Source organism: Nesoenas mayeri (assembly GCF_963082525.1).
Source record: "Nesoenas mayeri genome assembly, chromosome: 18".
Lineage (NCBI taxonomy): Eukaryota > Metazoa > Chordata > Aves > Columbiformes > Columbidae > Nesoenas > Nesoenas mayeri.
Genome location: NC_137566.1, coordinates 9,047,288 through 9,071,781, shown reverse-complemented (window position 1 = coordinate 9,071,781; position 24,494 = coordinate 9,047,288). Strand labels below are relative to the sequence as shown.

The following is a 24,494-nucleotide window of genomic DNA, read 5'->3' as shown; positions in this document are numbered from 1 at the left end:
ACTCAGGGACCAATTTTTGTTTGTGGTTTTTTTGCAGTCTTTGGGCTGGAAAAACTCTGAGTTGAAATGGGGGGTCTTCCACCCGCCTGGCAGCTGCAGGATCTGTGCCATCGAAACACTGATTACTCTGAATTTCTGAAGCTTCTTTACAGTGCTTGTAATTTGGATGGGGAGATAACAATATAAATTATTTCACTGTGGGCAGCCGATGTGGCAGTGGCTTCTTCTAAGTGTCAGAGGATCTGTTATTTTGCTCAGAGGGCTCGTATGTATAGAACAGTAAAAAGAATAAAATCCATTGTAAACATGCACTTTAAAAGATTTATCAGATGCTCATAGCTGTACTTAGGTGTACACATGGTTACAAGAGCACCAATTTGCTTTACTATTCCCTCCCAGGCCTGGAGTGAGATGTTTGCTTGGAACGGTCCTAAATGCACACAGGGAAACACGTATCTTGCAGGGGAGATACTGAGCCAGCTCTTACCCATTAAATACTTGGCTTCAAAAGCTGGAATTTGTGTATTAGCATTGATTTTTGGGTTGAGGATGCCATTTTGCTGGCTTAATTGGAGATAATTTAGATTTGTCTTTACCATATTTGCCTACTGACTGGAAATCTGCTCTTACCCTCTGAGAAACTCAGGTGGGGTGTGATTATGGGACCTCTGCCTGGAGGTCTCAGTCCATGGCTGAGAGTGAACAATGCTCAGGCTGCAGCCATCAAGAAATGCAGAATATCCTGATGAGATTAATAAATAAATAAAACTCCACAAAGCTGAGCAAAATAAATCAAAGAGCAAGGTCTTCCCCTTGACCTCCACCCTGTGCTTTAACCTCTCTGGCTGGGTGGGAACATGACTTTGTTTGAAAGGAAGAGACGTCAATGAGGGCTGAAAAGCTTTGCTTTCACAAAGAAAAGATTCTGTGGTTATTTTGCCCTCACCCAGGTTTTCATTGCATGGACTGCAAAATTTTGCAAGGGAGAAAGTACACTTGTGGCAAGAAGTAGTTTTAGATGCTAAAAGTTTTGGTAGAAATTTTTCAGGCAGCTGTGATCCATGGAGAAAAGCCCATGGACAACACTCTATGTGAGAGAGTAAATTACTTCCCTAATCAGTGTAATAAGGGACCTAAATCTCCATTCCTTAGATCTTTTTACCCAGCTCTGGGGTTGACGCGCAGGACCTTGAACCTTATGCCAAACCATGGCTTGGCTGTTTATTTTCTCCTAATGCGGGAGCCTGAAGCAATCAGAAACTATTACAACTGCAGTACATAACTATGCTGAAGGAGAACCAATATCTTCAGAGTGCACGCAGGATTTTTGACGGGGGTACCAGGTCTTTCTGCCCACTCAGATGCTGCGGCCACCCGGGCACAAGGCAGCGCAATCAGGCGGATGAGGTCTGAGCTCCGTGGCTGCCGATGCACCCGCAGCGATGCGAGCGTGTACCCAGCCTGGAACATCTCCAGCAGGAGAAAATTATTCTTGAAATAGAAATTGTTATCTTAGCCGTGCGAGAATGGTGGCAGAGACACAAAGTGCTTTTTTGCTGTGGAACTGGATAGGATATGCAATTATCTGAACTGATAGGAGTCCTATATTTTTTTCTCACTTGGTTGCATTTTTGTGGTGCCTTCAACCTGACAGTGATTCCAGCCACTATGTTACATTTTTATGATTTGTGTTGTCAGTGCTCAGATTTTTTTTTTCTAAAATTTGTTTGCCCCAATCTTTTGGGCTTTTCTGGCTTTACACTCTCTGTATTTGTTTGGTTTCCAGTGATTGTGGACCAGGTATGAGCTTGCTGTAATATTGATCTTTCTTGCCTGTCCAGCTTTTCCTGGTGGGCTTTTTCCAGGAACAAACTCTGCTCTTCAGTAGTTTCTTTACATATCTTTGCAGCTGGTCTATGGCAAGATTAGTTTCTTTTTTTCTTTTTCACCAGGGCCCTCTATTACTGACCTCAAATGTTCTTTAAATGTCTCAAAAATAAATCCACCAGTGCATTCCCTGTGCCAAAGAGATGCTGGAAATACCTAAACATCTTTGGGGCAGCTTTCTAAACTTTGTTCTGGCTGTGTGCAAACATCACGGACACTTTGGGTGGAAAGGCCACTTGCAAAGAAGGATGAGCATTGAAACCTCCCTTCTGAGGGAAGGTGAAGGGTATTAAGCCAGGAAGCTGCAGGGACAGCCAAGGTACCAGCTGAGCTGCTAAAGGCCAGTGAGACAACTGTCCACAGAGCATTAGGACAGTTGCAAATGATACAAAGAAAAGGGGAGGTGCTGAATAACTGACACCCTTGGCCAACTGTAACAATTTGAAGAGAAATTGCAGTGAATCTATGCTTTGGAGAGATGTGTTTGCCGCAGGAACACCGTCAAAGCATCTGTCAAAGGATTAGGACCAGTTTTAGAGAATGGCAAGTGGAATGGTAAGAGAAGATGAAGTTAGAAGGAAAGCGGGATGTAAAATTCAGGAGAGGGATGGTTGGAGCGAAGGCAGACGGTGGGTGGGACCCGGCAGGAGACATGGGGATGACAGAGTGCCAGGGAAATCCTGCCAGCACACCCAAGGTCAGCCCAACCTACAGGCCAACTGCCAAGTGATGGCAGCGCGTTGCAGGAGGGGTTGTGGCCATGCAGGGTTTGAAGGAGGTGCAGGCGTAGGATGGATGGGCTGTGCGGTCCTTGTGTGCAGGAATAAGTTCTGTGACACAATATGCAGAATTAGGAGGCTTGCACTACTAAGAGGCAAATGGAAACTGTTTTCTAAAAGCAGCGCTGGAAATGCAGGACAGTGTGTTCATGCTGAGGATGAGCTCTGCGCTGCTAGCTCCTGGGGAGAAAGCTTGTGCTTGGGGTACCAACTGTGTTTTGGCTTCAGACTCCTTGTGTGACCTTGTGCAAATCAATCTAGCTGTAGACAGCATCCATATCTTAGTGCTTACTTCTAGTTCCAAAAATGACCATTTAATATCTGCTGATTTCGGTGCACAGTGAACTTCAAACAGAAAAGGTGGTTAGGAGGATAAATGTGGGTCTTGACGTGTATTGGAATTTCCAAATACACCTTGAATACCAAGCTGTATTGATACCAGTGAAGATCCTGGAGGTCTTCACAGACCCTCTGTCTTCAGATCTCCATTATCTCTGTCTCATCAGAACCCAACCTGCTCAGTGCCCTGGATCCTCCCTCTTGTAAAACATCATCATCACACAAAGAGCATGGGGGCTGGATACACCTGCTAGTAGCACTGTGTTTGGGGGTTATTTAAAAGGAAAGGACCCTAGGACTTGGGTCCAGGAGAACAGGAACCCTATCCACAAACTTCTTGCAGTGATGTGTCATGCACAGAGCATGTGGATGGGATGGGTTTAGCTCCTGGAGAGGAGGTATTGTGATAATGGGCATTTTCCTTGAATTAAAACCTGTAGACCCATTTGTGGTGGGGTTGAGGGCTGGGACAGGTGAAGCTGAGCACGCCTCTACTGTACCGTGGTTGGTACCCCCGTACCTGAGCTCTGTGGACACGTGCGCTCTTGCAAATTGTGGCTTGCACGAGGCAGCTCTTGTAGAGATCAGAAACAGTGTGAACTGGGGGAGCCTGACTGGAGGATGCCCCATGGGGGAGGCTGGGACCCCACCGCATCCTCGTTACCGCTGACCTTGGCACGAGCGCTGCCTGCTGATGGATCGGCTACGGCGCTGGACAAGACCCTGGGGAACCACTGTATTATCTATTATCGTCCCATCAGTGCCTCCCCTGACCCCTCCCAGCTCCGAATGCCACAGGCATCAGGGAGGGAATAAATCTCTGTCTGATACTGAGAGCGAGAAGGGAGCAAGAGCAGGAAAAAGGAGAGATGAAAAATGTCCTTTTTATGACTCTCACAACAAAGCTGGCCACATGATTCGTAGCAAACATTTCTTTGGGAAAAGAGAGGGAGAGGATGGGGGGGAATCAGCAAAAAAGCAGGGTTGTTTCTCTCCTGTGGAAGATGCCCACAGGGAATTAATAGAGGGGTATGGGTGACCTTTGAAGGTAAATATCCCAGGAAAGGAAAGAGGCCTCAGAGCTTCAGAAAGCTCACTCCAGTGTCTGATGCTGCCTTGTGAAATGCAGCACACGTCCATGGTGAACGGAAAGCAGAGGTATAAGCGATCTGCTATGCTAGAGGGAGCAGCAGGGCCAGGGCGTGATTAATAAGACAGTAATAGCAACCACAGCATTTGTGTTCATTTCTGTTTGGGATGATCCATGAGAGCTTGTACTCTTGAGGGCTAGAACTCCTGACCTTGGTGTCTTTAGGAGACAGAAGCCTTTAGCAGTGCAGCCCAGGGCCTGAGAAGGGGCTGGAGATACATTGCCAGGGTTTAGAAGACCCCTGGACATCACCCATCGACAGCTGCAACACCACAAACATGTTCCTGTGACAGCTGTGGAGTTGTTTGGGCTTTATAAGCACGGGTGCTGCTTCCAGATGTGCAGAAGAGCTGCAGCGGGGCTGGGTGTGCAGACCGGGAGGGCTGGCACTGGTGCTCTGGGGACTGTCCCATGGCATTGCCAGCATCAGGCAGGGTGGCCGCAGCAGCTCCCAGAGTGGTGTGGAAGCACCTTTGCTCAGCTGTCCTGTCTGCGCTGTGCTTCGGGTTAGGGAATGACATGCAGGCTCTGTTCTTGTTGAAAAACCTCCCTGCACCTGAGATATTTATCAAAGTGGGTATTTCCAAAGGTAATCAAGTGCTTGGAGTCATGGAAAAAGACTGTATGCCCCTTGTTCTCTTGTCCCCAGACAAGTGTGTGTGTTAGTTGTGAGAGCCTTCCCAATTAGCAGCACTAAAACACAGTTGTATGGGGCTTAGAGTCCGAAAGCAGAAGCAACTTAAATCCACTGACAGGCAAGTCATTGTTAACAGGGCAGGTCTTGCTGAACCTGGTCAGCTGTGACGAGGGACCAGCTTGGGCTGGGAGCACTCACCAAAGCTGTTATCTTCAACTTGTCAGTCATGGAAAAGTGTGTTAAATTCCCCCTTTTACCGAAATGGCTGTAAAAACTCATTGGTAATTCCAGTAATTTGATTTTGTGTGTAACGTGCTTTTAAAGTAAAGGGATAAATACAATCAGTCTGCATAAAAGGTAGCTATTAGGGAGCAGGCAAGTTGTACAATAACTTTAAATTAAAAGCCCTTTCCCACTACTGCTGTTGTGGGGTCTGCAGATTTTCCTTAAAACTTTTGAAACGTGCCTAGACTTCTTACAGGCAGCCATTTAACCTCTGTTTATGAAGAAATAAAGCAAAATTGATGTTGATTTTGGTCTACATTGGGGGATACTTTTGCAACATAAAAGCCCTTTTGCCTGCAATTTGCAGAGCAGCCCTGTCACATCGGTGAGGGCTGATACTGATAAAGATAAAGCTTTATAGCTGGGGCATTTGCAGCTAACAGCAAGCTAATGCTACATTTTCATTTTGATGCAATTAATGTTAATGTCTGCTACGAAAATTGTCATTAAATACCATTTTAAAATCCATTCAATTTGCATATGCAAAGCCCATTTACTATCATGTAAAATACACAGTGCTGTTCATCATGTCTTTTCTCTAGAATTTGTAGCTGTTATTTTTCTGGTAGTGATTGTTATCCAGCTCTTAAAATGAAACCTAATGTCTGGTCCAGACCTGTATGGAGCAAGAAAACCTTCCGTGCTCCAGCAGCCACAGGGCTGCTTTAGACCCCCTTGCAGGGGCTTTGAGTGCCTGTTTGTGCTGGACTTGCACTGGTGTTTCTGGAGCATCGTGCTCTCATGGAGAATAGGCAGTGGAAAGACCTAGAAGTCAGTCTGATCAAGGTGATGATGTTCTCTTTTGCAGACCCCCTGTTGCACCATTCCCTGGGAGAAACAGGCACAGCAGGCAGTTGGGAGCTGGTACATGAGGAAGGATGTTAAATGGGTCACTTCTAAATGCTGCACCTGTTTGAACTCCAGGAGGGGCTCATGTATGCTGGATGCTTTATAAAAATCTTTTGGAAGATGCTGCGATGCAAAAGACCTGACTCAATGTGAAGCCTTAAACCTTCTGCATTGCCAGGGATGAATGGGTAGGCTTATGCCCTACTAGAGAGGTTGCTGGGGAGCAGCAGGTACCAGCTCCTCTCCAGCCCTTGGGAAAGATCTCCAGAAAGCAGAAGATGGAGCAGTGAAAAGCTTTTTTGCCTCTATCCTGCTGTACTAGTACCAGTTTCTGTCTAGTGCAGGGAAATGAACTAACAAATGGGAAAGAGTGGGATAAAGAACTTGAACTGATCTTTAAGTGAAAGGATTGGCATGGAACACATTTTCAAGAGGTTCCAAGCCCTTAGTGCCAGAGGTGGAATGAGCATGTGTTGTGGTATGTAGATTAAATTTAGGTAGTTGATTATCTGGCACAGAGATGCAATCATACACAGAAGTGATGCTGTGACTTCAGTTGTAACATGTCCAGGTTCAGGAGACTTTTGTTTTGGGGACTCTGCTAGCTGAGAATCAGATGTGAGGGTAGGAAGGGATAATCTTATTCTCAGAAGGGTCCCAAGCCTTCCCCCTTACCGTGCTGGGATGCCAAAAGTCATGTCTGCAGGAAGTTTAAGAGGACCTTTCTTGAGGCGAGTGCATTCTTCTTCTTTGCGCCGAATGTCCTTGTCCTTGTAGTACAAATTATATTCACGGGCTGTGGTATAACCAGCCTTCAGAGCACCACGATTCATGGTGATGAAGTCTCGAGGCATCTTCTGAACTAAATCAGTCCTGTTCTGATTCACTGTGTTCCAGTGGCCTATGGCTGGAGATGGAAGGAAACACGAGAGGCAAAGAGAGAGGATCAGCATCTTGGGTAACTCCTGTTTGGGAAGGCAGGCTGGTGTTTGTTCACCATGTACATGGGCCTTGTAGGGCTTGCATGCATTTTGCTGTGGTTTCACTGTGGAGTGAGCTTTGTGTCCTGTCCTCTGTGTTTCATATGGGGGCATGTCTCATCTGAATTGGCTATGTTCTTACCCTCCTCCCTGGCTTGCTCAGCAAGTCTGATTACACAGGGGATATGTCTCTGAGAGCACAAAGTCGGAGCTCTAACAGAGTTATGAAAGCCACCACATGTATCACCCTTTGCAGGTGCTGTACCCACCTCTGCTTGGGCTCTGTGTGATCCTACAAAAGTTTCCAATATGACACAGAAACTTCCCTAGTCACCAAGCAATTTGGGTGATGATAACACAAGCAGGTGAATGTTGGAGTTCTTTACCTCCAGCTTGACAAGAAGTATTGAAGAGCACTGGGGAGTCCCAGATAGCATTAGGACTTTGTTGCAGGTCTGTATTTTAGAGCTGTTGTCATACCTTCAGGAACTCCTCCATCTGTCCTGGGGATGTACAGACCGTATGCAAAATCAAAGCCTGGCAGGGTGTAGCAGTTTCTCAGGGGCTTCCCCACTTCTGCCTGCAGAAGAGTGAAGTTAAAGAAGCAGCATGAAGACCTTTCCTAGTAAACTAAAGCCCCCCAAAAGAAAAAGCTGCAACAGAATGTGGCCACAAGTACCAGAAGTGGCTCTGGATCCACTTGCACAGGTTTGAATCCCATTGTTTGGACACAAGCTAGTGTGACAGTGTGAAAGGAGAACTCACAGCCATGAGGCTTCCCCAGAGCTGATGTTACACAAGTTTGTACCTGAGTTATAAAGCGACCAAGCCTTGCTGTAAATAGGGATCTTGACTTGGTATATACAGACTTGAAGTCTCCTTATTTGGCTTAATTTCTCCATTGTCTGGGATGCTTGGTCATGGTGTCTGTGGGGGAGATCCTGCAGCTAACCTTAACTTTCCTTTGAGTTATTTCATCTCCAAGTTGTGCATCCCCCTAGAAAACTGGCACAAACTTCCCCAAGCACAATCACATTGCCACTCCAGCCTGGGAATAATCAAGACACAAGGCATATTTCAGGGGGAGGATAAGGAGCAAGAAAAAGGGGGAGCAGAGCCTTAGATTTATAGCAGAGTAGAGAACTTGAGCTCAATAGCCTCATTTCTATTTAGTTTTAAAATGAACTCTTCCCCAGCCCATGTGTATCCCAGTCTGGTGGTGTCTGTGGGATTAACTGACCTCCGCTCCCCGCTTTGTCTCTACCCTCCCATCTCCATGGTGAAGTCACTGCAGGATGTGTGTGTCTTGAAACCTTATTGCTGCTTGAAAAGGAGGTGGCAGAGGAGGGAAGGGGTGAGAGCCTGGCAGCCTGGTCTGTGTGTTCCTGCTGGGAGAAGCACAGCAGGGCTGGGCAACAAGTCCCTGGAGCCCTAAGGGGTGGTGTGGGTGCTTTTCGATGGGCTATTTTCTATGAGAAAGGGTGTTGGAGGAGCTGGGGAGTTGTAGGTCTTGGCTGGTCTTGTTGGGAGAATGAAAAGGCTTACATTCTACTATAGCACTTCTCATGGGTGATTCATTGAGCACTGGTATTTAAATGACTGTTATTACACTCTGGAGTGAACACTGCCCTTTTTGCAAGGACCAAGAGAGTGAGACTGAAAATGAACCACCTCCAACTTGCCCCTATGGCAGGCTGAGGTAGTATGGCAGTTAACAAGGGGCACAGCTTACCAGAGCTGCTTGTACAGGGACATTATCCAAACCCAAATTTATGTTCTGGTCCCAGTCAGCACGGTGCAAACCCGGCCAGGGCCTTGGAGCAGCCACAGCTCTGCTGTGTGCTGTGTGCTGGGCCCTTCCCAGCGTGCAGGTAAAGGGCTCTTAGCAAACGTGCGTGATGCTGCTGAGCAGCTTGAGCTGTTCTGCGTCACCCTCAGCTCAGACAAAACTCTCACTGAGCCAGTTTTACCTGGAGAAACAAGGTTAATAACCCTCGCCCAAAACAGACACCTTTCCAATGCGCTACGTGTTGATGTCTCTAGAATTTGCTCCTGTTTCCTCAACCTTTTTTTGACTGGAGCCGTTTTTTTGTGCATTCGGTTTGGAGTTTCTCAGCTCCCATCTCTAAATGCCGCTACATAAAAACTTAAGCACACGGTGGCTGTGGCACTGGGCTCCTCACCGGTGTGTGCAGGGGTGAGATTGTTCCCACTTGCTTGGGTGGCTTGTCCGTGTTGTGATGGTGGCTTGGTCGTGTTGCGACAAGTCTGCTCCTTCACAGATCCTGGCAAACTGGCTGTTGGCTTTGGCAGTTTGTGATCACTGAGTATGCAGGTCTGTACAGTGATTCTTTTGGGTAAATCCAGGGTCTTGCTTCCCAGGTCTGAGAGGGAGATGCTTCCCCTCGGTCCTGTTAGGTGCATGCAGTTGTGATGCTGTATACTAGGTGTGGTATCCTTCTGACTCTCAAGAGCACAAGTTCACTAGAAAATGGATTTTCTGGGCTTGCTAAAGTCCTTTGATAGACTTGAAAACCTCATCAGGCTCCTTGCATTGTGCAAGGTGATGTAACAGCAAACAGACTCTATTAATTAGCTTTTTGAAAGCAATTGACTTGGCGGGTACCTGATACAACCTGTGTATACCATGGCTGCATTGCCCAGCTGCCCCTTGTGAGCCTGTGATGGAGGAAGGGACTGTCCCTGTCCCCTACAGCTTTGTTCAGCACCGAGCATGGTGGCACTGAGCAAGGGGGTTTTTAGTGCTGTCGCAACTGCAATATCACCCGGCTGTGCTAAACCATATGTGCGCGCCGTGCGTGAGTTAGGGAGCTCCTGCAAAGCCTATAAACCGGTGCCAGGGATGATAAAGTGGCTTTCACTGCTGATCTGTTTCTCCTGTATTTATAGGCATTTGCATGCTAGCTATTTTTGGATTAGTTGTCACTGATGTACAAGGGAAACGGTGTGGCGTTCCTCAGATGCATGGGAAAAGGCTTTTTTCAGGGATCATGTTTTGATTCCAGATCAGCCAAGTGAGGTCAGCAATGGGCTGTGATGGCAAAGGCGTGGCAGATGGGAGAGAGGTTTGTAACCCATGGCAATGCTGCTTCTGGAGCTTTGAATGCAGAACTCTGTAGAACGGAATGAATTACAGGATTTAAAGATTCCCTTGTTTAGAGTATGTGTAGTTAACACAGTTGGGTATTTATTCCATTGCAAAATGAGTGCATGCTGCTTCTTTTTACAATTGGGAGGCATTTTACAGTCACTTTGCACTGAATAAATAAAGCTGAAGGTGCTAGATAATTAATTAAAGAAAAAAATCTGGTGCAACATGTTGAACATGGGGAGAACCTGTGCCTGAAGAAAATCAATGGACTCAGAAGACTCTGGTTTCTTGCCAACATCTTTTACCCGCAAAAGCAAAGAATGGGAAGGAAGTAGCAGGAAAAAATCTTGCTCAGTGTAATCCAAGGTTACAGCCTTTCGCATCCATAAATTAGCAAAAGGATGTTGCAGCCTCATGGGCTGGATTCATTTGTTTGTCCTGGGGTGCTGGAGATGTGCTGTGTCACAAAGCTGTGGGGAGAGCAAGCCAAAGTTGATGCAGAAGGTCCTTTTCTCTTCCCCAGCTCCAGCACTGTTCCCTGTATTCAGGTTCAGCCTGTCACAAAGCTGCTTGGCTGGAATACAGATCTGTCTGACAGCTGTGCCCATCAGCAGACAACTTCATTAAACCTCATTAAGATGTCATTTCTCTGCCTTATTTCCCACCTCTTGGCTCTAATTAAAACCATCTCTCTCTGCATCCCAGGCGGTCCTAATTTTCTCTGGGTACCTTCTGCAAGTTTTTCTCCCTTTACGACCTCAGCAAGGAAAATCCAGCATCTTAAATACTGTTTACACAGCCTGTTTGGAAGAGACAGCTCTAGACGTTTTCCTGAAGCGTTCCCAGAGCATCCTGCAGAGATCACCTCCTTCTCCCGGGGCTGCGAGAAATGTGTGCCGAGGCTTTGTTTGCTCTCTCAAATTGTCTTTAAGGACTCAGTTAATGCATCCTTTTCCCTCGGATGTGATAATTTTCATGGTTGAGTTGGGTTTGGAGGGTGCCATGCTCAGACTGGCTGCAGAGCAGTGCTGGGGTATTTGATCAGTGGGATACCCTGGCTGGCTGAAGAACAAGTGGTGTTGGGTCTATTGAGCTCCCTGGCCTTTGCCAGACAGTTTCTGGTTTGTGCAGCCTTGGTTTTTGAGCCCTAGATTTGTGTTTGAGTGTCTAACGGTGCTGGAAGATTCTGGCAGTGAAGGAAGAGGAAGGTTCGGATATGGGTCTGTTTGTGAGGTGGGTGCATTACAAAGGTGTAAGGAAGTAAAAAACCTTTAAGGATTCCAGGTTTTGTTGCAGGCCTTATTTGTGTTTTATCCCCTGGTATTTATGGCCCATTGACACACATTGTGGTGATTTTTCTGAAGATGACAAACTGCGAGAGGGCGAGGAGATCTGTCTGTAGAGGTGCAGTGAGAGAGGGAGGCACAGATTTCTAATCCCTGCATCTGAGGCAGCCCGACCCTGCGAGGGGATGCTGGGCAAACACAGGAATCCTCTGTTCCAACTCACCCGGGGCTGCCCTGTCCCCTCCTGGACAGCTCTGCCCCGTGGACCCCCGCAAACCCCTTGCCGGTGCATTTTCAACCCACCAGGCTCTGCTTCCTTCCCTACCTTCTGTTCCCCTTTTCATTACACCCCCTTGTACAGTAAAGCCTCCCGTCACGCTGCCATTACTATTATTATTGCAGATTTACTGCACTTGCAGAGTGAAGTGATTGCAGTGACAAGGCCCAGCATTTTTCCCTCCTTCCCCCCGCGACAGCTTGAAATCAAGCCCTTCATTTGCATTTACATGATCTTGCTGTGCAGCTTATGAGATTGGGAGATTTATTTGCTACTTAGCTTGATGTTTGATTACACTCTAAGAAGGCAGTGAGCTACAAAGTGCAGGGATACATCAGAACTGAGCCACTGAAAGCCTCTGGGGGACAGTAACTCAACATCAGGTTTAGGTAGATGAGAAAGGGAATGTTCTGTGTTTTGAGAAAGGCAAATTTGATCAGATTTTTTTTCTTTAAAGGTGGAGGGAAAAACTTATTTTCCCTCTCTCACAAAAAAAATGGTTGGGAAAACAAGAATATTGCTATGAAAACACACCTGAAAATCTGGGTTTGTTAGTGCAGAAGAAATCCTAGCAGGGGCTGGTGGCTGTCGGGCTGCCTGGTGCTAACTGCTTGTAACTTCCACTCCCAACATTATCAATAGCAAGTTGGCAGTTATCTTTGAAGCTTTCCATAAACATTAAAGGTCAAAGGAAGTTTTGCTTGATGAAGGACCACAAAATCTCCCCCTGAATTATGAAGCTTCAAAACAAGCCACTGAGCATTAATCCTGCTGTAATAGTGGGGAAACTGAGGCGGGGAACTAATGTGCCCATGCAGGACAGCAAAGGGAACTGAATTTGGATCAGGGAAAGATGCAGACAGTTTGAGAATTCTGTGTTCAGTGTGGCAGACCAAGTTATTATAGTGTCCTACAGCAAAATGAGAGTTTTCCAGAGCAAAGGGTGGGCAAACTGCTGCCATCGTAGTCAGGAATAGCGAAGCTTGAGGGTCTTACTGTGGCTTTAACTCATTTCATTAGAAATAGTCCAGATAGAGATGCTGCTAACCCAGAGTACGTCTACACATGATCTACCCTAACCTGTGCTCCTGACTGAGCTGCACTGGGAGTTGTAGCCTTATTAGCAAGAAACCTTTGAGTATCACATCTCAATTAGAAAGATTTTCCCCTCTGGGAGCGATGTTCCATGCAATGCCAGCAGCGGAGGACAGTGAGGACAAGTGGGACACGAGTGTCCCCCTCGCTGGGTTAGGTACAACGGGTACATGAGGCAGATGGCACATCCAGCCCAGGGTTTCACCCACCCAACCCCAGGCACCAGCTGCCCCTTCCCATATTCTCACTCACACCCACAACCAAGGGCCACACACGTGTTCCCGACAGAAATCCATATCTAAGGAAAACCACCTGCTATCTGGTACAGTAGCTTTGCATGCAAACTGTTTGTACTTAGCTTTTAGTCTTGAAAATTGCTGTGAGATATGCTATTACAATTAATCATTAAAGACTTAAGAAAGAGTATACCCCATTACATAAAAGACTCGGGCATGATCTTTATCCAACTTGTAAAATGGGCAGACTTGATGCGACTGAATAATTTTCCTCTCATCTGCACAAAATCATGAATGCAAGTCATACTTTGAGCCTGAAGTGAACACTGCGAGACCAGCCTATAATTACCAAAACAGAAAAAAAGAACAGCATTTTCTAATGAATGACAAGCCGCTAGGTGGAAATCTAATTTAGTCTAATTAAGCAGCCTTTGTGAGGATTTGTCTTTAGATGAAAAGAGAGAGCCAAAGAGATCTAAATGCAAATGAACTCTATCATTTTGGTTTTAAAGGGCCAGACAGATATGAAAGTATCTGCGCACACAATACTTTCATTTGTCTTCATGGACGTAATCACCTTCTAGTTTTGCCTTGAAAAATTCTTTGCCTCAAAGTGCTGGAACTCTTAGTACTGGTCACTCTTTATTGAGTTAGAAGATAATGCACTCTTAGACAATTATAGCAGTAGGGTAGCGCGACTGTTAAAATTGCCTTTTGCTGCTTCTTCCTGCTGTTTGGAAACGGTTTTGGAGAAAAAAAAGGATGCTCTTGGCTAGGGAGCCAGATGCCAAGTCTGCAGCTTTCAATGCGTGGCACCAAATAACTCTCAGGTCTTCGAGGGCACCTGTGGACCCTGAGCTTCTCCTCAGCACCTCTGTGTCAGTAGGAATTACTTCAGCATTGATAAATCACCACCACCTTGCCCAGTTGTGCTATTTCTGCTGATTCTGCCGACTGTGTCAGTGCTGGGAGCAGACAGCCCAGGCACAGCCCCAAAGGCTGAGACTCACCAAGGTGTTTGACTGTAATTGAGACGGAAATAGTGAAAACGCTGTTCTCCTGCTCTATTAAATCTGCTCCTGACTTTAAGACAAATTTGTGTCTGTGTAAGGTTTTGTGCTGATGTTGAAGGTCAAAGAAGTATATGCAGTTCTATAGTGGGTGTCACAGCTTGTGAAGTCCACATCAGCCTCTACTCGCAAGTCCTAAAGCAGCACCCTGGTCTGTAGTCGTCAGATAAAGCTGCTGGCAGCTGGATGGGTTATTCGGGGTAAATGGAGACGGGTGCAGTTTACAGCTACTGCTAGACTATGGTCTTACCTGGACATGATCTTTCCTGAGCTACAACCACCATTTGTCTCTGAGAGGTGGGATGAGCCTGGGAGATTTGAAGACACGTAGGGACAGCAACAGAAAGGTTTGGTACAGCATGGGGTGGCCCTGGAGCAGCTGAATGGGGAGATACACCTGAGTCCTTGCTCTCTCCACAGGCAACACCAGGGGATAAATGGAGGTAGGTGCGGACAGGTCAGGGTGGGAAAATCAGTGGAATAATTCTGTCTTCATAGTGGCAGTTCTGGGCATTTTGGAGAGAATGTGGGTAGAATAGCATGTAGCACCTTGGCAAAAAAACCTGTTTTACCATATTTGCATTTGACTCTCCAGAGAGCAGATGGAAAGAGTGTAGTGATGGTGCCGCTTCCCAGAGAGTCACAGCCTTGGGATACCTGTTGTGTTGTGAACCCTGAAGTCAAATTCTGCCAGGGAATGCTTTTGCTCAGTGTGTTTCGGCTTCAGTGGGAGTGCTGAGGTTTAGCTGAGAGTAGGATGTGGGTTGACTGAGAGAACATTCTTTGAATGCTAGAGGTGGAACAATCTTTTTAACAAAAGTTTCCTTCCCCTGCCAGCAGTTCTGACCTTTTCTCTGTGCTTCATCCTTAGTAATATCTGTTCCATAAACCTCCCCATCTGCTACTCAAAGAAAAATCCCCTGATGTTCGCAAGGCCAGATGTTGTCCCAGATTATGTCCCGCACAGCTCAACTTGGTGAAGCTGCTGTTTACACCACGTAACTTGCTGCTGGCTCCTTTGACTACATACAGGATGTTTTAATTTCTTCCTCCTGAATTTCTTTGGGCACTATAGAGCATATTAAGCTAAATGCTGCCAGTGTAGAATCTGTATAAGTCACAATGATATTAAAAGAGTTGAATGCAAGTGAGAATTTGACTGTCAGCCTTTTTGAGCAGACTGAATGCGGCCGCATTCCCCATATAGCAAAACAGTTTCCCAGTGGCACAAGTCTCTTATTCTTAGGGCCAAATTCAATCCCTGGCTGCAAATGAGATACTGGCTGCCTTGAAAGCTACCTGTTATTTCCCAGCAGAATTTGCCTGGAGTCAATGCACCTGTGGTACCTCCTAGAACAAAATATTCAAATATTTCAGACTAACAGACAACTTGTTAAATTCAGGCAAACCTCTGGTTCAGGAATCTCTTGGCTTTCACTTAAGGAGAAACTAATCTCCGATCACAGATGCGGGAACGTACCAACTTCAGTCACCTCATGTACAGAATAATCTCCATTTTCATTAGAGAATAGATAAAAGTTTTTGCTGTTAAAAAAGGATGCTGTTTCTTTAATGTAGTAAAACCTCAGCAGGACAGAATGTCTTTAGTAGACTATTCCCACAAGAAATCAAATATAATCCTATTTAAGAAGCTTTAAATAATTTTGAGCTTTCATATTGACTTATTAAAATGCAGCTTAAAATAACGCCTTCCTTGCAATCCCTTTACAAGGGTTAGGGATATAAAATTTGAAGAAATATGATTAGTAGATCAATTGGAAAGGTATATGCGGCAGCTTCCAATTTTATTATTTAAAATGCCCTTTTAGGAGAAAAGGTGATTCTGTAAGAAGAGGCACCATCTCCCTGAAGGAATCTAGTCCCAGGGCTTCCAGTCCCATCTCCTGCATCTAGCACCCAACACATCAGCCAGGTTTTTCTTAGACCTGAAGAACTCTTGCAGCTGGGACAGAAAGATTTGGTTTCCATGTCCTCATAATCCAGCAAAACAGGGGCTTGTTGTGCTCTAGGCACAGAAGAACCCAGCAACACTTGTGGCCATGCAGAAGGCAAAGTGATGCTAATAGAGATGTAAATATGGACGGAGCCACTGCAGAGCTGTGAGCACATGTACATTTTGGCCCCCCAGAGCCTTTCTTTATTGCTTGGAAACTCTGAGGGATGAAGAGCTCCTGTAACCTTTCAGATGTTGGTTGGAATGGGATGAGCCCTTTTTTAATGTTGTAAACACTGTGTTGGAATGGAGAATCCTAGGATGAAATGGGGACCCTGCTGTGCTGATTTTGAACTCCCTGCAGGGTGAACAGCATCTTATCCAGAAAACAGCTACAGATTCCACAGGTGTGTCCTGAGGGGTCCAGGCAGAAACCTCCTTCCAACAGACTTCAGTCTATTTGCTCATGTATGGTCTTATTGATCTGGGAAGAACTGGGACTGTGACCAAGAGCATTTTGGGGCACATTGCTAGAAAAATTAACTGGAAGGTGCTAAGAGGAAAAAATTGAGTCAGTTAGAGATTGTCCTGAGCTTCGACTCTGCCGTTCTCCAGGGATTAGCAGGGTTGTATGGATGTAAATGATGAGACAATTTGACCCCCACTCTTGAAGTATATTAAATACAATGATGACCGAAATTGTGCTGTCAGTTAGACAGAACTCCCATTAAGCACAGAGGGTCTTGTGCTAATGCAAGAATCTGCACGAATCATTTCCTCTGTCCTACAGCAAAATGTATTCAACATTGCTGAAATTTAACTGCAAAACCTAGTGAGCAAAATCACACCCTGCCCATTACACTTACAGCCAGTTACTGTGAAATCCTAATGTGTCAGACTTTCTCTGGGAAATAAGGCAACTAATAATTTTACTCCTGCCTAAGGCTGGACTTTGGTCAGGGCTGTCAAGGCTTCTATGATTTTTCATGTGGTTTTTTTCAAAAATATCCATGATTTTGACACGTTGGGACTTTTGTATGTGAGTGAGCAGGGAGATGTAATAGCTGAGCTTCCCCGAGAGCTGCAGTGCTCGACCTTGCGCTCTCTGCAAGACAAACACCAAAGGGTCCTGAGCCCACAAGTGCCTCCATCTCCAACTCCCCAAGAAGTTAATGGCAGTCAAGTGTGATTGACTGCTGGCAGGATCTTGCCCAGAGTTTTCTCCTGTGGCAGAAAAGCAGCAGTGACACCAAAGGCAAGACCAGCAAACACTGGGGAGAGCCTTAGTCCCCCAAGGAGTTGTCATGAGGCTTTTCCCTGCCCTGCCTTCCTAATTTTCTACATTTATGACAATAATTGTGAAACTAGGCTGAAAGAGCACTGGGAAGTTGCTGCCAATTGTTTAAAAACTATTGTTGCCTATGGGTTGATCTTATTAATGGTGCTAAAAACACGGCAAAAGTTATCTGGCTTGCAAATCAATGCTCGTTATCTTTGCAAGATATATATATATATATACACTCCTAAAATTCCCCCATAATCCTCCATCTGACTCTCTCATTGCTTTCCCCACTGAATTTTCTCAATACAATTTCAGCTTTGCTTTGTTTCATTGTTGTTTTTTCTCCAGTCCCATATTTATTTGAAAGGCTGGAACAGGAGGGGTCAGTTACTGCTCGGGTGACGTACACAAGTAGCCCAATTGCTTTTGAAGGGGCTACCTTGTGAGGCAACCAAGAGTTGGCTTGAAAAAGTCACTTCATAATTGCACCATATTTGCTAAATCAGATGTTTTACATGCTTAAGAATTCTCTGTTTCCTTCGTGCTCAGCCATTACAAAAGGCTCCTGCTTTGCTGGAGTTCTGACCCATATTTTCCCTGCTGCAGACCAAGTTTGGTTGCTAAAAGGTAAATGGAGAAAAATGTCTGTCTCATCACATCTCTCCCAAGCCCTGTTCAGCTGCTGTGGTATTTTCCTTCATTATGCTGCTGCCTCAGACTGTAAACCTCTCTAATTTCCTACATCGCAGCTATTTATTTAAATGCTAACTCGCATTATGAAGTGATAATCCACAAGCGCAGGAGATAATTTATGAAGCATTTAAATTAAGAGGAGCAGCTAATTGGGAGCATGTGTCTTATAAGCCTTGCTAACACCAGAAAACTACAAATTAGGGAGAAAATGGAAGATATTTTTATCTTGCTTTTTTCTTTTGTAATGCACTGAGGAAAAATATTACCATACATCACACAAACAGTGCTGCTCACTGAAGTCTTCTGTTGTTTGCTTCGTAGTTAGTCTAACACACAATGCTCTCGTTATTACATATTCCTCATTATAACACACAAAATAATCTTTGCTCTTGGAGAAGGTGCAATGAGGTGGGGTTTTGTCTCAAAATAAAGTGGAATACATTTTCCAGGAAGGGTCCCCTTCTCGGTTACATGCATTAATTTAAAAGAGCAAAGACTCCCTTGTTATATAGGATGTTAAAGTGCATTTAATTTAGGACTGCATCGCGCCGTAAGAGTTTTATAGGTTTCTGTTGAAATGAAAATGAGCATAAACGGCTGTGAATCGGGGAAAAACAAATATGCTGCAGCTTCGGGGCTGGAGAGAATGTATTTTGGATGCTCTGTTTGCGTTTTGGCACCTAAGTCACAAACTTTGACTTTGCCACAGCTTTGAGACTAAAATTGACCCGAATGTGAATAACAATGTGCAATTCCCAGGATACAGCTGCGTGATGGAGATGGCTCACTAAATGCTGCTGGGATGGACCGATGGGTAAAGAATGGTTTTGGTGCCTAAGCCAAGATATTAATAACAGCATTGGGGAAGGTGATAACCGTCCCCAGCTTGAAGCTCACAATCATGCACCAGATTCCCTGGGCTCGCACTTGGAGGCTGTTGCCTCAATGGGGAAGGTGCAATGCTGTGTGTCCTTGGGAGGCAGCTGCTTTTCCCTGTAAGCATAAAGCCCCTTTGGCTGCTTTTTTTGGGATGTTGGTGCTTTGATCAGAGGAAACATCTGGGATGTTCTCCCATAGGATCAAGAGGGTTCTCTGTGCTCCCCAAAGAGCATCCTGGGCACCCAGAGGATTGCATTAGCGCAGCTCAGGGGGAACTCGTGGGATATGGAGAGTGAAGCTGACAGCGAGGACCACCTTAATATACAGCCCTCTCCCAGCCTTCAGCAACCACTTTAGAGTAGTTTTCAGTACAGTTGTGTGAGATCTTCAGTTAGGATCCTGCTTTACTAGGCAACCAATTCTTGTGGCTCCCTTGTGTGGTTACTTGAGACAGATTCGCTGTTAGAGTAAAATATTGTGTGCTCGCTCTGCCTCGCAGGGTGCTTGGGAACCGCAGAGAGGCCCTTGGACAGAGGATGCTCTGGAAATGTGTGTGTGAATTCAGCTCCCAGACACGACTGCATATGTGTGCACTGCGTGTCTAGAAAATACGTCGCTTTAATCTTTGCATCCCTGTTTCTGCTCTTACAAGTCTCCATTTACAGATATCCTGTCAAAAGCAGTCAGCAAACAGGCTCTGGCATTATTGGAGCTGCTCCTCGATTCGAATGAAACCATAAATCTGAAACTTCAATCATATCTTTATGATCATTCAGCAAACAGAGATGGAGGATTTATTCAACATGGGATAGCAAAGGGGAAACTGCGGGGGGTTATTGCAGGAGATATTGGTTTAGCTAAGGCAGAACTGCTCCCTCGGGCCTCTCTACGGCCGAGCCAATGAACAATGGCACCAATGACAATAACAAGGCAATTATGGGGAAGAGGGTGAGGAGGGGGTAATGCTTTGTTAAAGATAGAGGTAAGATTCCAGCATGGTGTCTCTTTTGTGTGCCTTTGAAACTAAAGGATGGTGTGTCTGTCTGGGGTGGTCTTATTAGGAGATGGTGATCCTAGAAACACAGCAAGTCCCTCAAAGAGCTTGTAGCTTGTGTGTGATTGTGCTGCTCTTAGGAAGTTATGAATATTTCTTCCCTAATTAAATAGGGCTAGTAATAGGTTCCCCTAATCTATGCTGCACTCCAGGGCAGGAGGTAAGTACCTAAACCTCTGCTGACAGAGGTTTATCTCTCTGGCTGTATGATCTTATTGGGTTTTCTGCATTTAGGACTAACCCTTGTTCCCAGGAGGGGACTCAGGGGACCACTCTTTGCTGGAGGGATGCTCAGACCTTCACCCCAGGTCATGGTGTTGTGCCACAAACATTACAGCAGCCCATCCACCAACTTGACCTGGAAAGGCTGTTTTGAGATTGCTTGGTGAGCTGGTGCCCAGCTTCGCGCTGCTCTCAGCTTTGTATTTTATTTCTTTAATAGTTGTAGCCAACTTTCAAGAGCCTGACTAGAAAATGAAGCTGAATCCTTAGGGTTTAAATACAAAAAGACTTTGGAACACCGTAAGCAGGTGTGTCTGTATCTGCTCTCATGGGGCAGTGCTGGAGCGGGCTCTCCTGCGGTACCCCCACTTTGACACGGTGCCGGGATCAGCCTTGACCATGGGCCCCCAGCAACAAAGTTTCCCGAGTGCAAAATGGGAACACAAAAGCTTTGGCACAAAGGGGTGGAAATGTTCATGGCCAAGCTGGATCCCGCCACTGCTGCCAACGGATGGGACTTGCATGAAATTTGCATCTTTTCAAGGCGCGTGAGAGACAAATGTCTCATTTTAAAAAGATGCGATTGTGCAAAAGCAGGAACTCAGCGATCCATCCCCACCTGTCCTGCCACCCCTCCCCTTCTTCTGGCCATTTTTCCTCCCCTTTCCCTCGCGAGCCCCTGAGCAGTTTGTTTTTGCCTGCAGAAGGAAGCTTGAAATATTGCGCAGGGGGTACGGGCAGCACTCCCTGCGGCCTTGCCCCTGATGGCACGAATGCAGACATAAAATAACCCAGCGCCATCAGTAACCTGTCGCCAAAGCCCCACTACGAGGTGAGAGTTTTCCTCCCTGCCGTGGCTGTTAGCTGCAATGTATTTCTCCCTGCACTAAGCACCGTCTTTCCCAGGGCTGCATTACAATGATTTATAAACCCCATTTCTGGGGAAAACTAATAGATCAAAGTGAGGAGAAGGAAAAGGAGACATGAGCAGCTGGAAGAAGAAATTGAAGCATGAAACAAAAACAGAAATGAAAAAGTAGTTTGTGGCACTAGTGAGTTGTTCTGTGCTGCACTTCTATTATTGAAAAATAATAGGGGGATCTGTATTTTAATCCATTTTTTTTTAAGAAACATTCAAGTAATCTGAAAAGTTCTTCCTGGAGCCAGCTTGCTTTTGTGTGTTTGTGCATCTCGTACAGAACCAAACACTTATTTTGCTGTTTAGCCCTTCCTTGTCTATTCTCATGTCATTTTCCGACTTTCCATGCTTTAAGCAGCATCTAGATTTTTCTAACAGGGAACTAAAAGCATCTCTTGGAGGACTGATGCTCAGCTGGACCAGATCCTAAGATGTGCTCGTTCTTGAGCTGGGTCTTGGCCAGGTTTTACAAAGGGACACGGTGGCTGACACCGGGGTGACCAGTGAGGTGCTTTGCCTTTGTTTCTGTTTCCACTCCCACACAGTGGGGATGAATGGACAAGATTCATCGTATAATTCTCAGCGCCAGTCGTTACACCCTGAGTGAACTGAGCCAGGAGTACAGACCAGTGCTCATCTCTTAGTTTTACAATGATTAATGCATTAGTATTTGTAAGAGCTTTGGAGATAAGAAGCTAATTGGGCTTTTGCGTGTGTTCTGCTTGTCTGGTTCAGCCACCAGACATCCCTGACTTCAAACATAGTCGGTGGTGGAGAATTACTATGAAAATAACCGTAATCCTTGTGCAGCACTCCATATATTCACAGGGCTGCACAAACCTATTTACGGTATAAATACACCCTTCTAGTGTACAAGTGTGAATGTTACACACAACAGATGAAATGCATCGAACAGGACAAACAGCAGATTTGGTAGAAAATAGACACATGTGGCAAGACTGCAAGGGGGGACCTTCTAGGACATTGTACAGACCCATGAGATGGGAGCAGATTAATTATCCCCAGGCGTGTTCCAGACTTGTCTGAAGTTTGCAGGTTTCCGTTCAAAGTACCTTCTCTACATTCCTGTAGTTTGTCTTATTTAAATTTTCATTCTCCCTGGCAATTTTCTGTTGCCAGTTAATGCTGCAGTGTCATCTTGACTTCAGGCTGGCTGGTTTACCTTGGTTTGTGATTTCTCTTGCATCTTTTGGCATTGGTAAAAAGGTGTTTCTGGGTGATTGCAGGTGGAGGGATATGTTTTTGGACATGTATAATTGATACTTCTTGCAGAGAACACAGGGAGCAAGCACGTGTTGGGTGTTCTCATCTAGGACGGTGTTCAGGAGTGAACATACATGACATGATCTGCTTTCAGCTCCATTTCATAGCTACCAATGAGTGAGCTAAATATTGCCATTCAGCATCTGCCCATTCGATCAGCCTGAGATGACCAACAGCCTCACAGCTGAGCCTGGATTTTGGCTCAGGGCTTTGATCAGTAAGAGCTGAGTGAGTTAAAATGGAAATACTGGTGGAAAATAATAGGTGGCCCTGTTATTTTCGTTGCATGTATCCTGCTTACTGCTGACCAGAGCCTAACAGCTGCCTCTTCCATAGACCTTGCACTGGTGGCTGCTGACTATTACAACAGGCAGAAAAAGCTGTCTGTGCTCTAATAGCTATTGTAATCCTCCTAAAACTATGATAACATCTTTCTTCTGACTCCCTATGGCCCAGCCAGGCTTTACTCTTCTTCTGTTCCCTGTCTGCAGAGAGAGCTCTCAGGATGAAAGACACCAGGAGGGTACGGTGAGCTGAACGTGGACTAAGAGCTGCCAGAGGAAAATGAGAGGAGAATTTTGCCCTATAAGCTTTAATAGGGTGGTGAGTTAAGAGAAATGCAGCTAGGGAGAAAAATGGGGAATGTTCTCTCTCCAAATGGGCATTGCTTCAGTTTGTAAAAACACCAGGGATTCCCCATGTGGCTTAATTTATTATTTTCCCACTCGTTAAATGCCAAAACAATAAAGCAAAATCTATTGTTAGCTTTAAAATGCAGGTGATTTGCATATGGCTGTGATAGTCCTACTGCTGCCTTCATTTAAACTCGCTAAGCCGAGGTACCTTTAAAAATTATTACTTGTTTTACATTTAATATACTGAACTATGTTAACATAATATTAAGGGGCTGACTTCACAGCTTAATTGCTGATCACGTAGAAGGCGGCTTTAGCAGAGCGCGAGTCTGGCAGCGCCGTACAGCCGCCTGCACAAAGGGGCTGCAAGCTGCTCCGTCCCTGCCGCCGGGCTCCCCAAAGAGCACCCTGCAAACCCAGAGTCGCTTTCACTCTACTCCTGGTTTACTCGCTTGTAGTAGAAGGTATTTGGTGCCCTATTGTGGAGCGGTGCCTGTGCAGTACAAGCAGGACATAATTATACATGTATAAAGCTGTATTGGAAAATCAGGTGGTGGTGGGTTTTGTTGTTTTTTTTTCTCCATTTGGTAAAATTTTGCAGAGGGGAAGGAATGCACCATCTCCTGGCAGAGCTGAGCACATACTGTATTTCCCAGCCTAAGGTCTCCAAGTTTGCTGTACAGACACTGCGCAGTTCTAATGTTTTTTATATCTTCTCATTTTCTTCGTTCTTTGACCCTTCCTCGTGTCAGCTGAATACAAAGAGGTCCACAATTAACCTCTCCTTGAATTCTGAGACCCTGTGACCGTATTTTGGTATGTGCATTGGCTAAGACTGCAAGGTAGTGCTTGGGAAGGGTGAATTGTCACGGTTTCCTTGACATCTGCTGTGTTTTTGGCACTCGGTGGCAGGACGTCACCTCCAAGGAGGGAGCTTCTGCAAATGGCTGATTTGTTCTTGATCCCCAAACCCTCGAGCAGCAAAAGGGCAACACGGTGCTGCCCTTCCTGTCCCCTGGGTCAAAAATGTGATTAAGGTCCAAATACCGCCCCAAGACGTGTCCAAAGTGAAAGGCGCTTACAGGCTTTTGAGGAAATGAAGTGGTATCCAAGCATTACCAGCCACTCGCATCCATGTACCTGTGACTTCCACATATGGCTCCAATTTGGGAGTTCTGGACTCCTTGAAACACTTGCTTTTCTTTTCTCAGTTAAAAAAGCATATAGATTGGCAGATGTACACCAAGTTCCAGCCCTCTATGATTTGAAAGAGCAAAGTTATAGGTCTCTGAAAATTCAGGTTTATAATAGAATGACTGGCAAGCCCTTAACGACAGAGAAGCTACCAGGCATTGCAACAATAATTGGGAAGGGAGAGAAAAAAATCACACTGTTTTTCAGTGCTTAGCTAAGAAATACAACAAGAGAGTTTATTGCTTGCAAAACACAGCTGCACTGTCTCAAATTGGATGGAAAAACGAACCCTGATAATTTATTACACCCCTAAAGTCACAAGAATGTACCCATAAATTACTTTTTTGGAGGGGGAGGGAAGTGGTACCACTGTAGTCCGTTCTGCACAATCTACTT

General features: G+C 45.6%; 1 protein-coding gene across 1 annotated transcript in view; it reads right to left on the bottom strand.

The window, feature by feature from the left end:
* CFAP77 (cilia and flagella associated protein 77) overlaps positions 1-24,494 on the bottom strand; it is a gene marked incomplete at both ends in the record, with an annotated part of 56,706 nt that overhangs the window by 15,098 nt on the left and 17,114 nt on the right. Inside the window, 2 exons of the mRNA XM_080355983.1 lie at positions 6,602-6,833; positions 7,387-7,486. Coding sequence (XP_080212109.1) covers positions 6,602-6,833; positions 7,387-7,486 — 332 coding nt within the window. The remainder of the gene's footprint in view (positions 1-6,601; positions 6,834-7,386; positions 7,487-24,494) is intronic.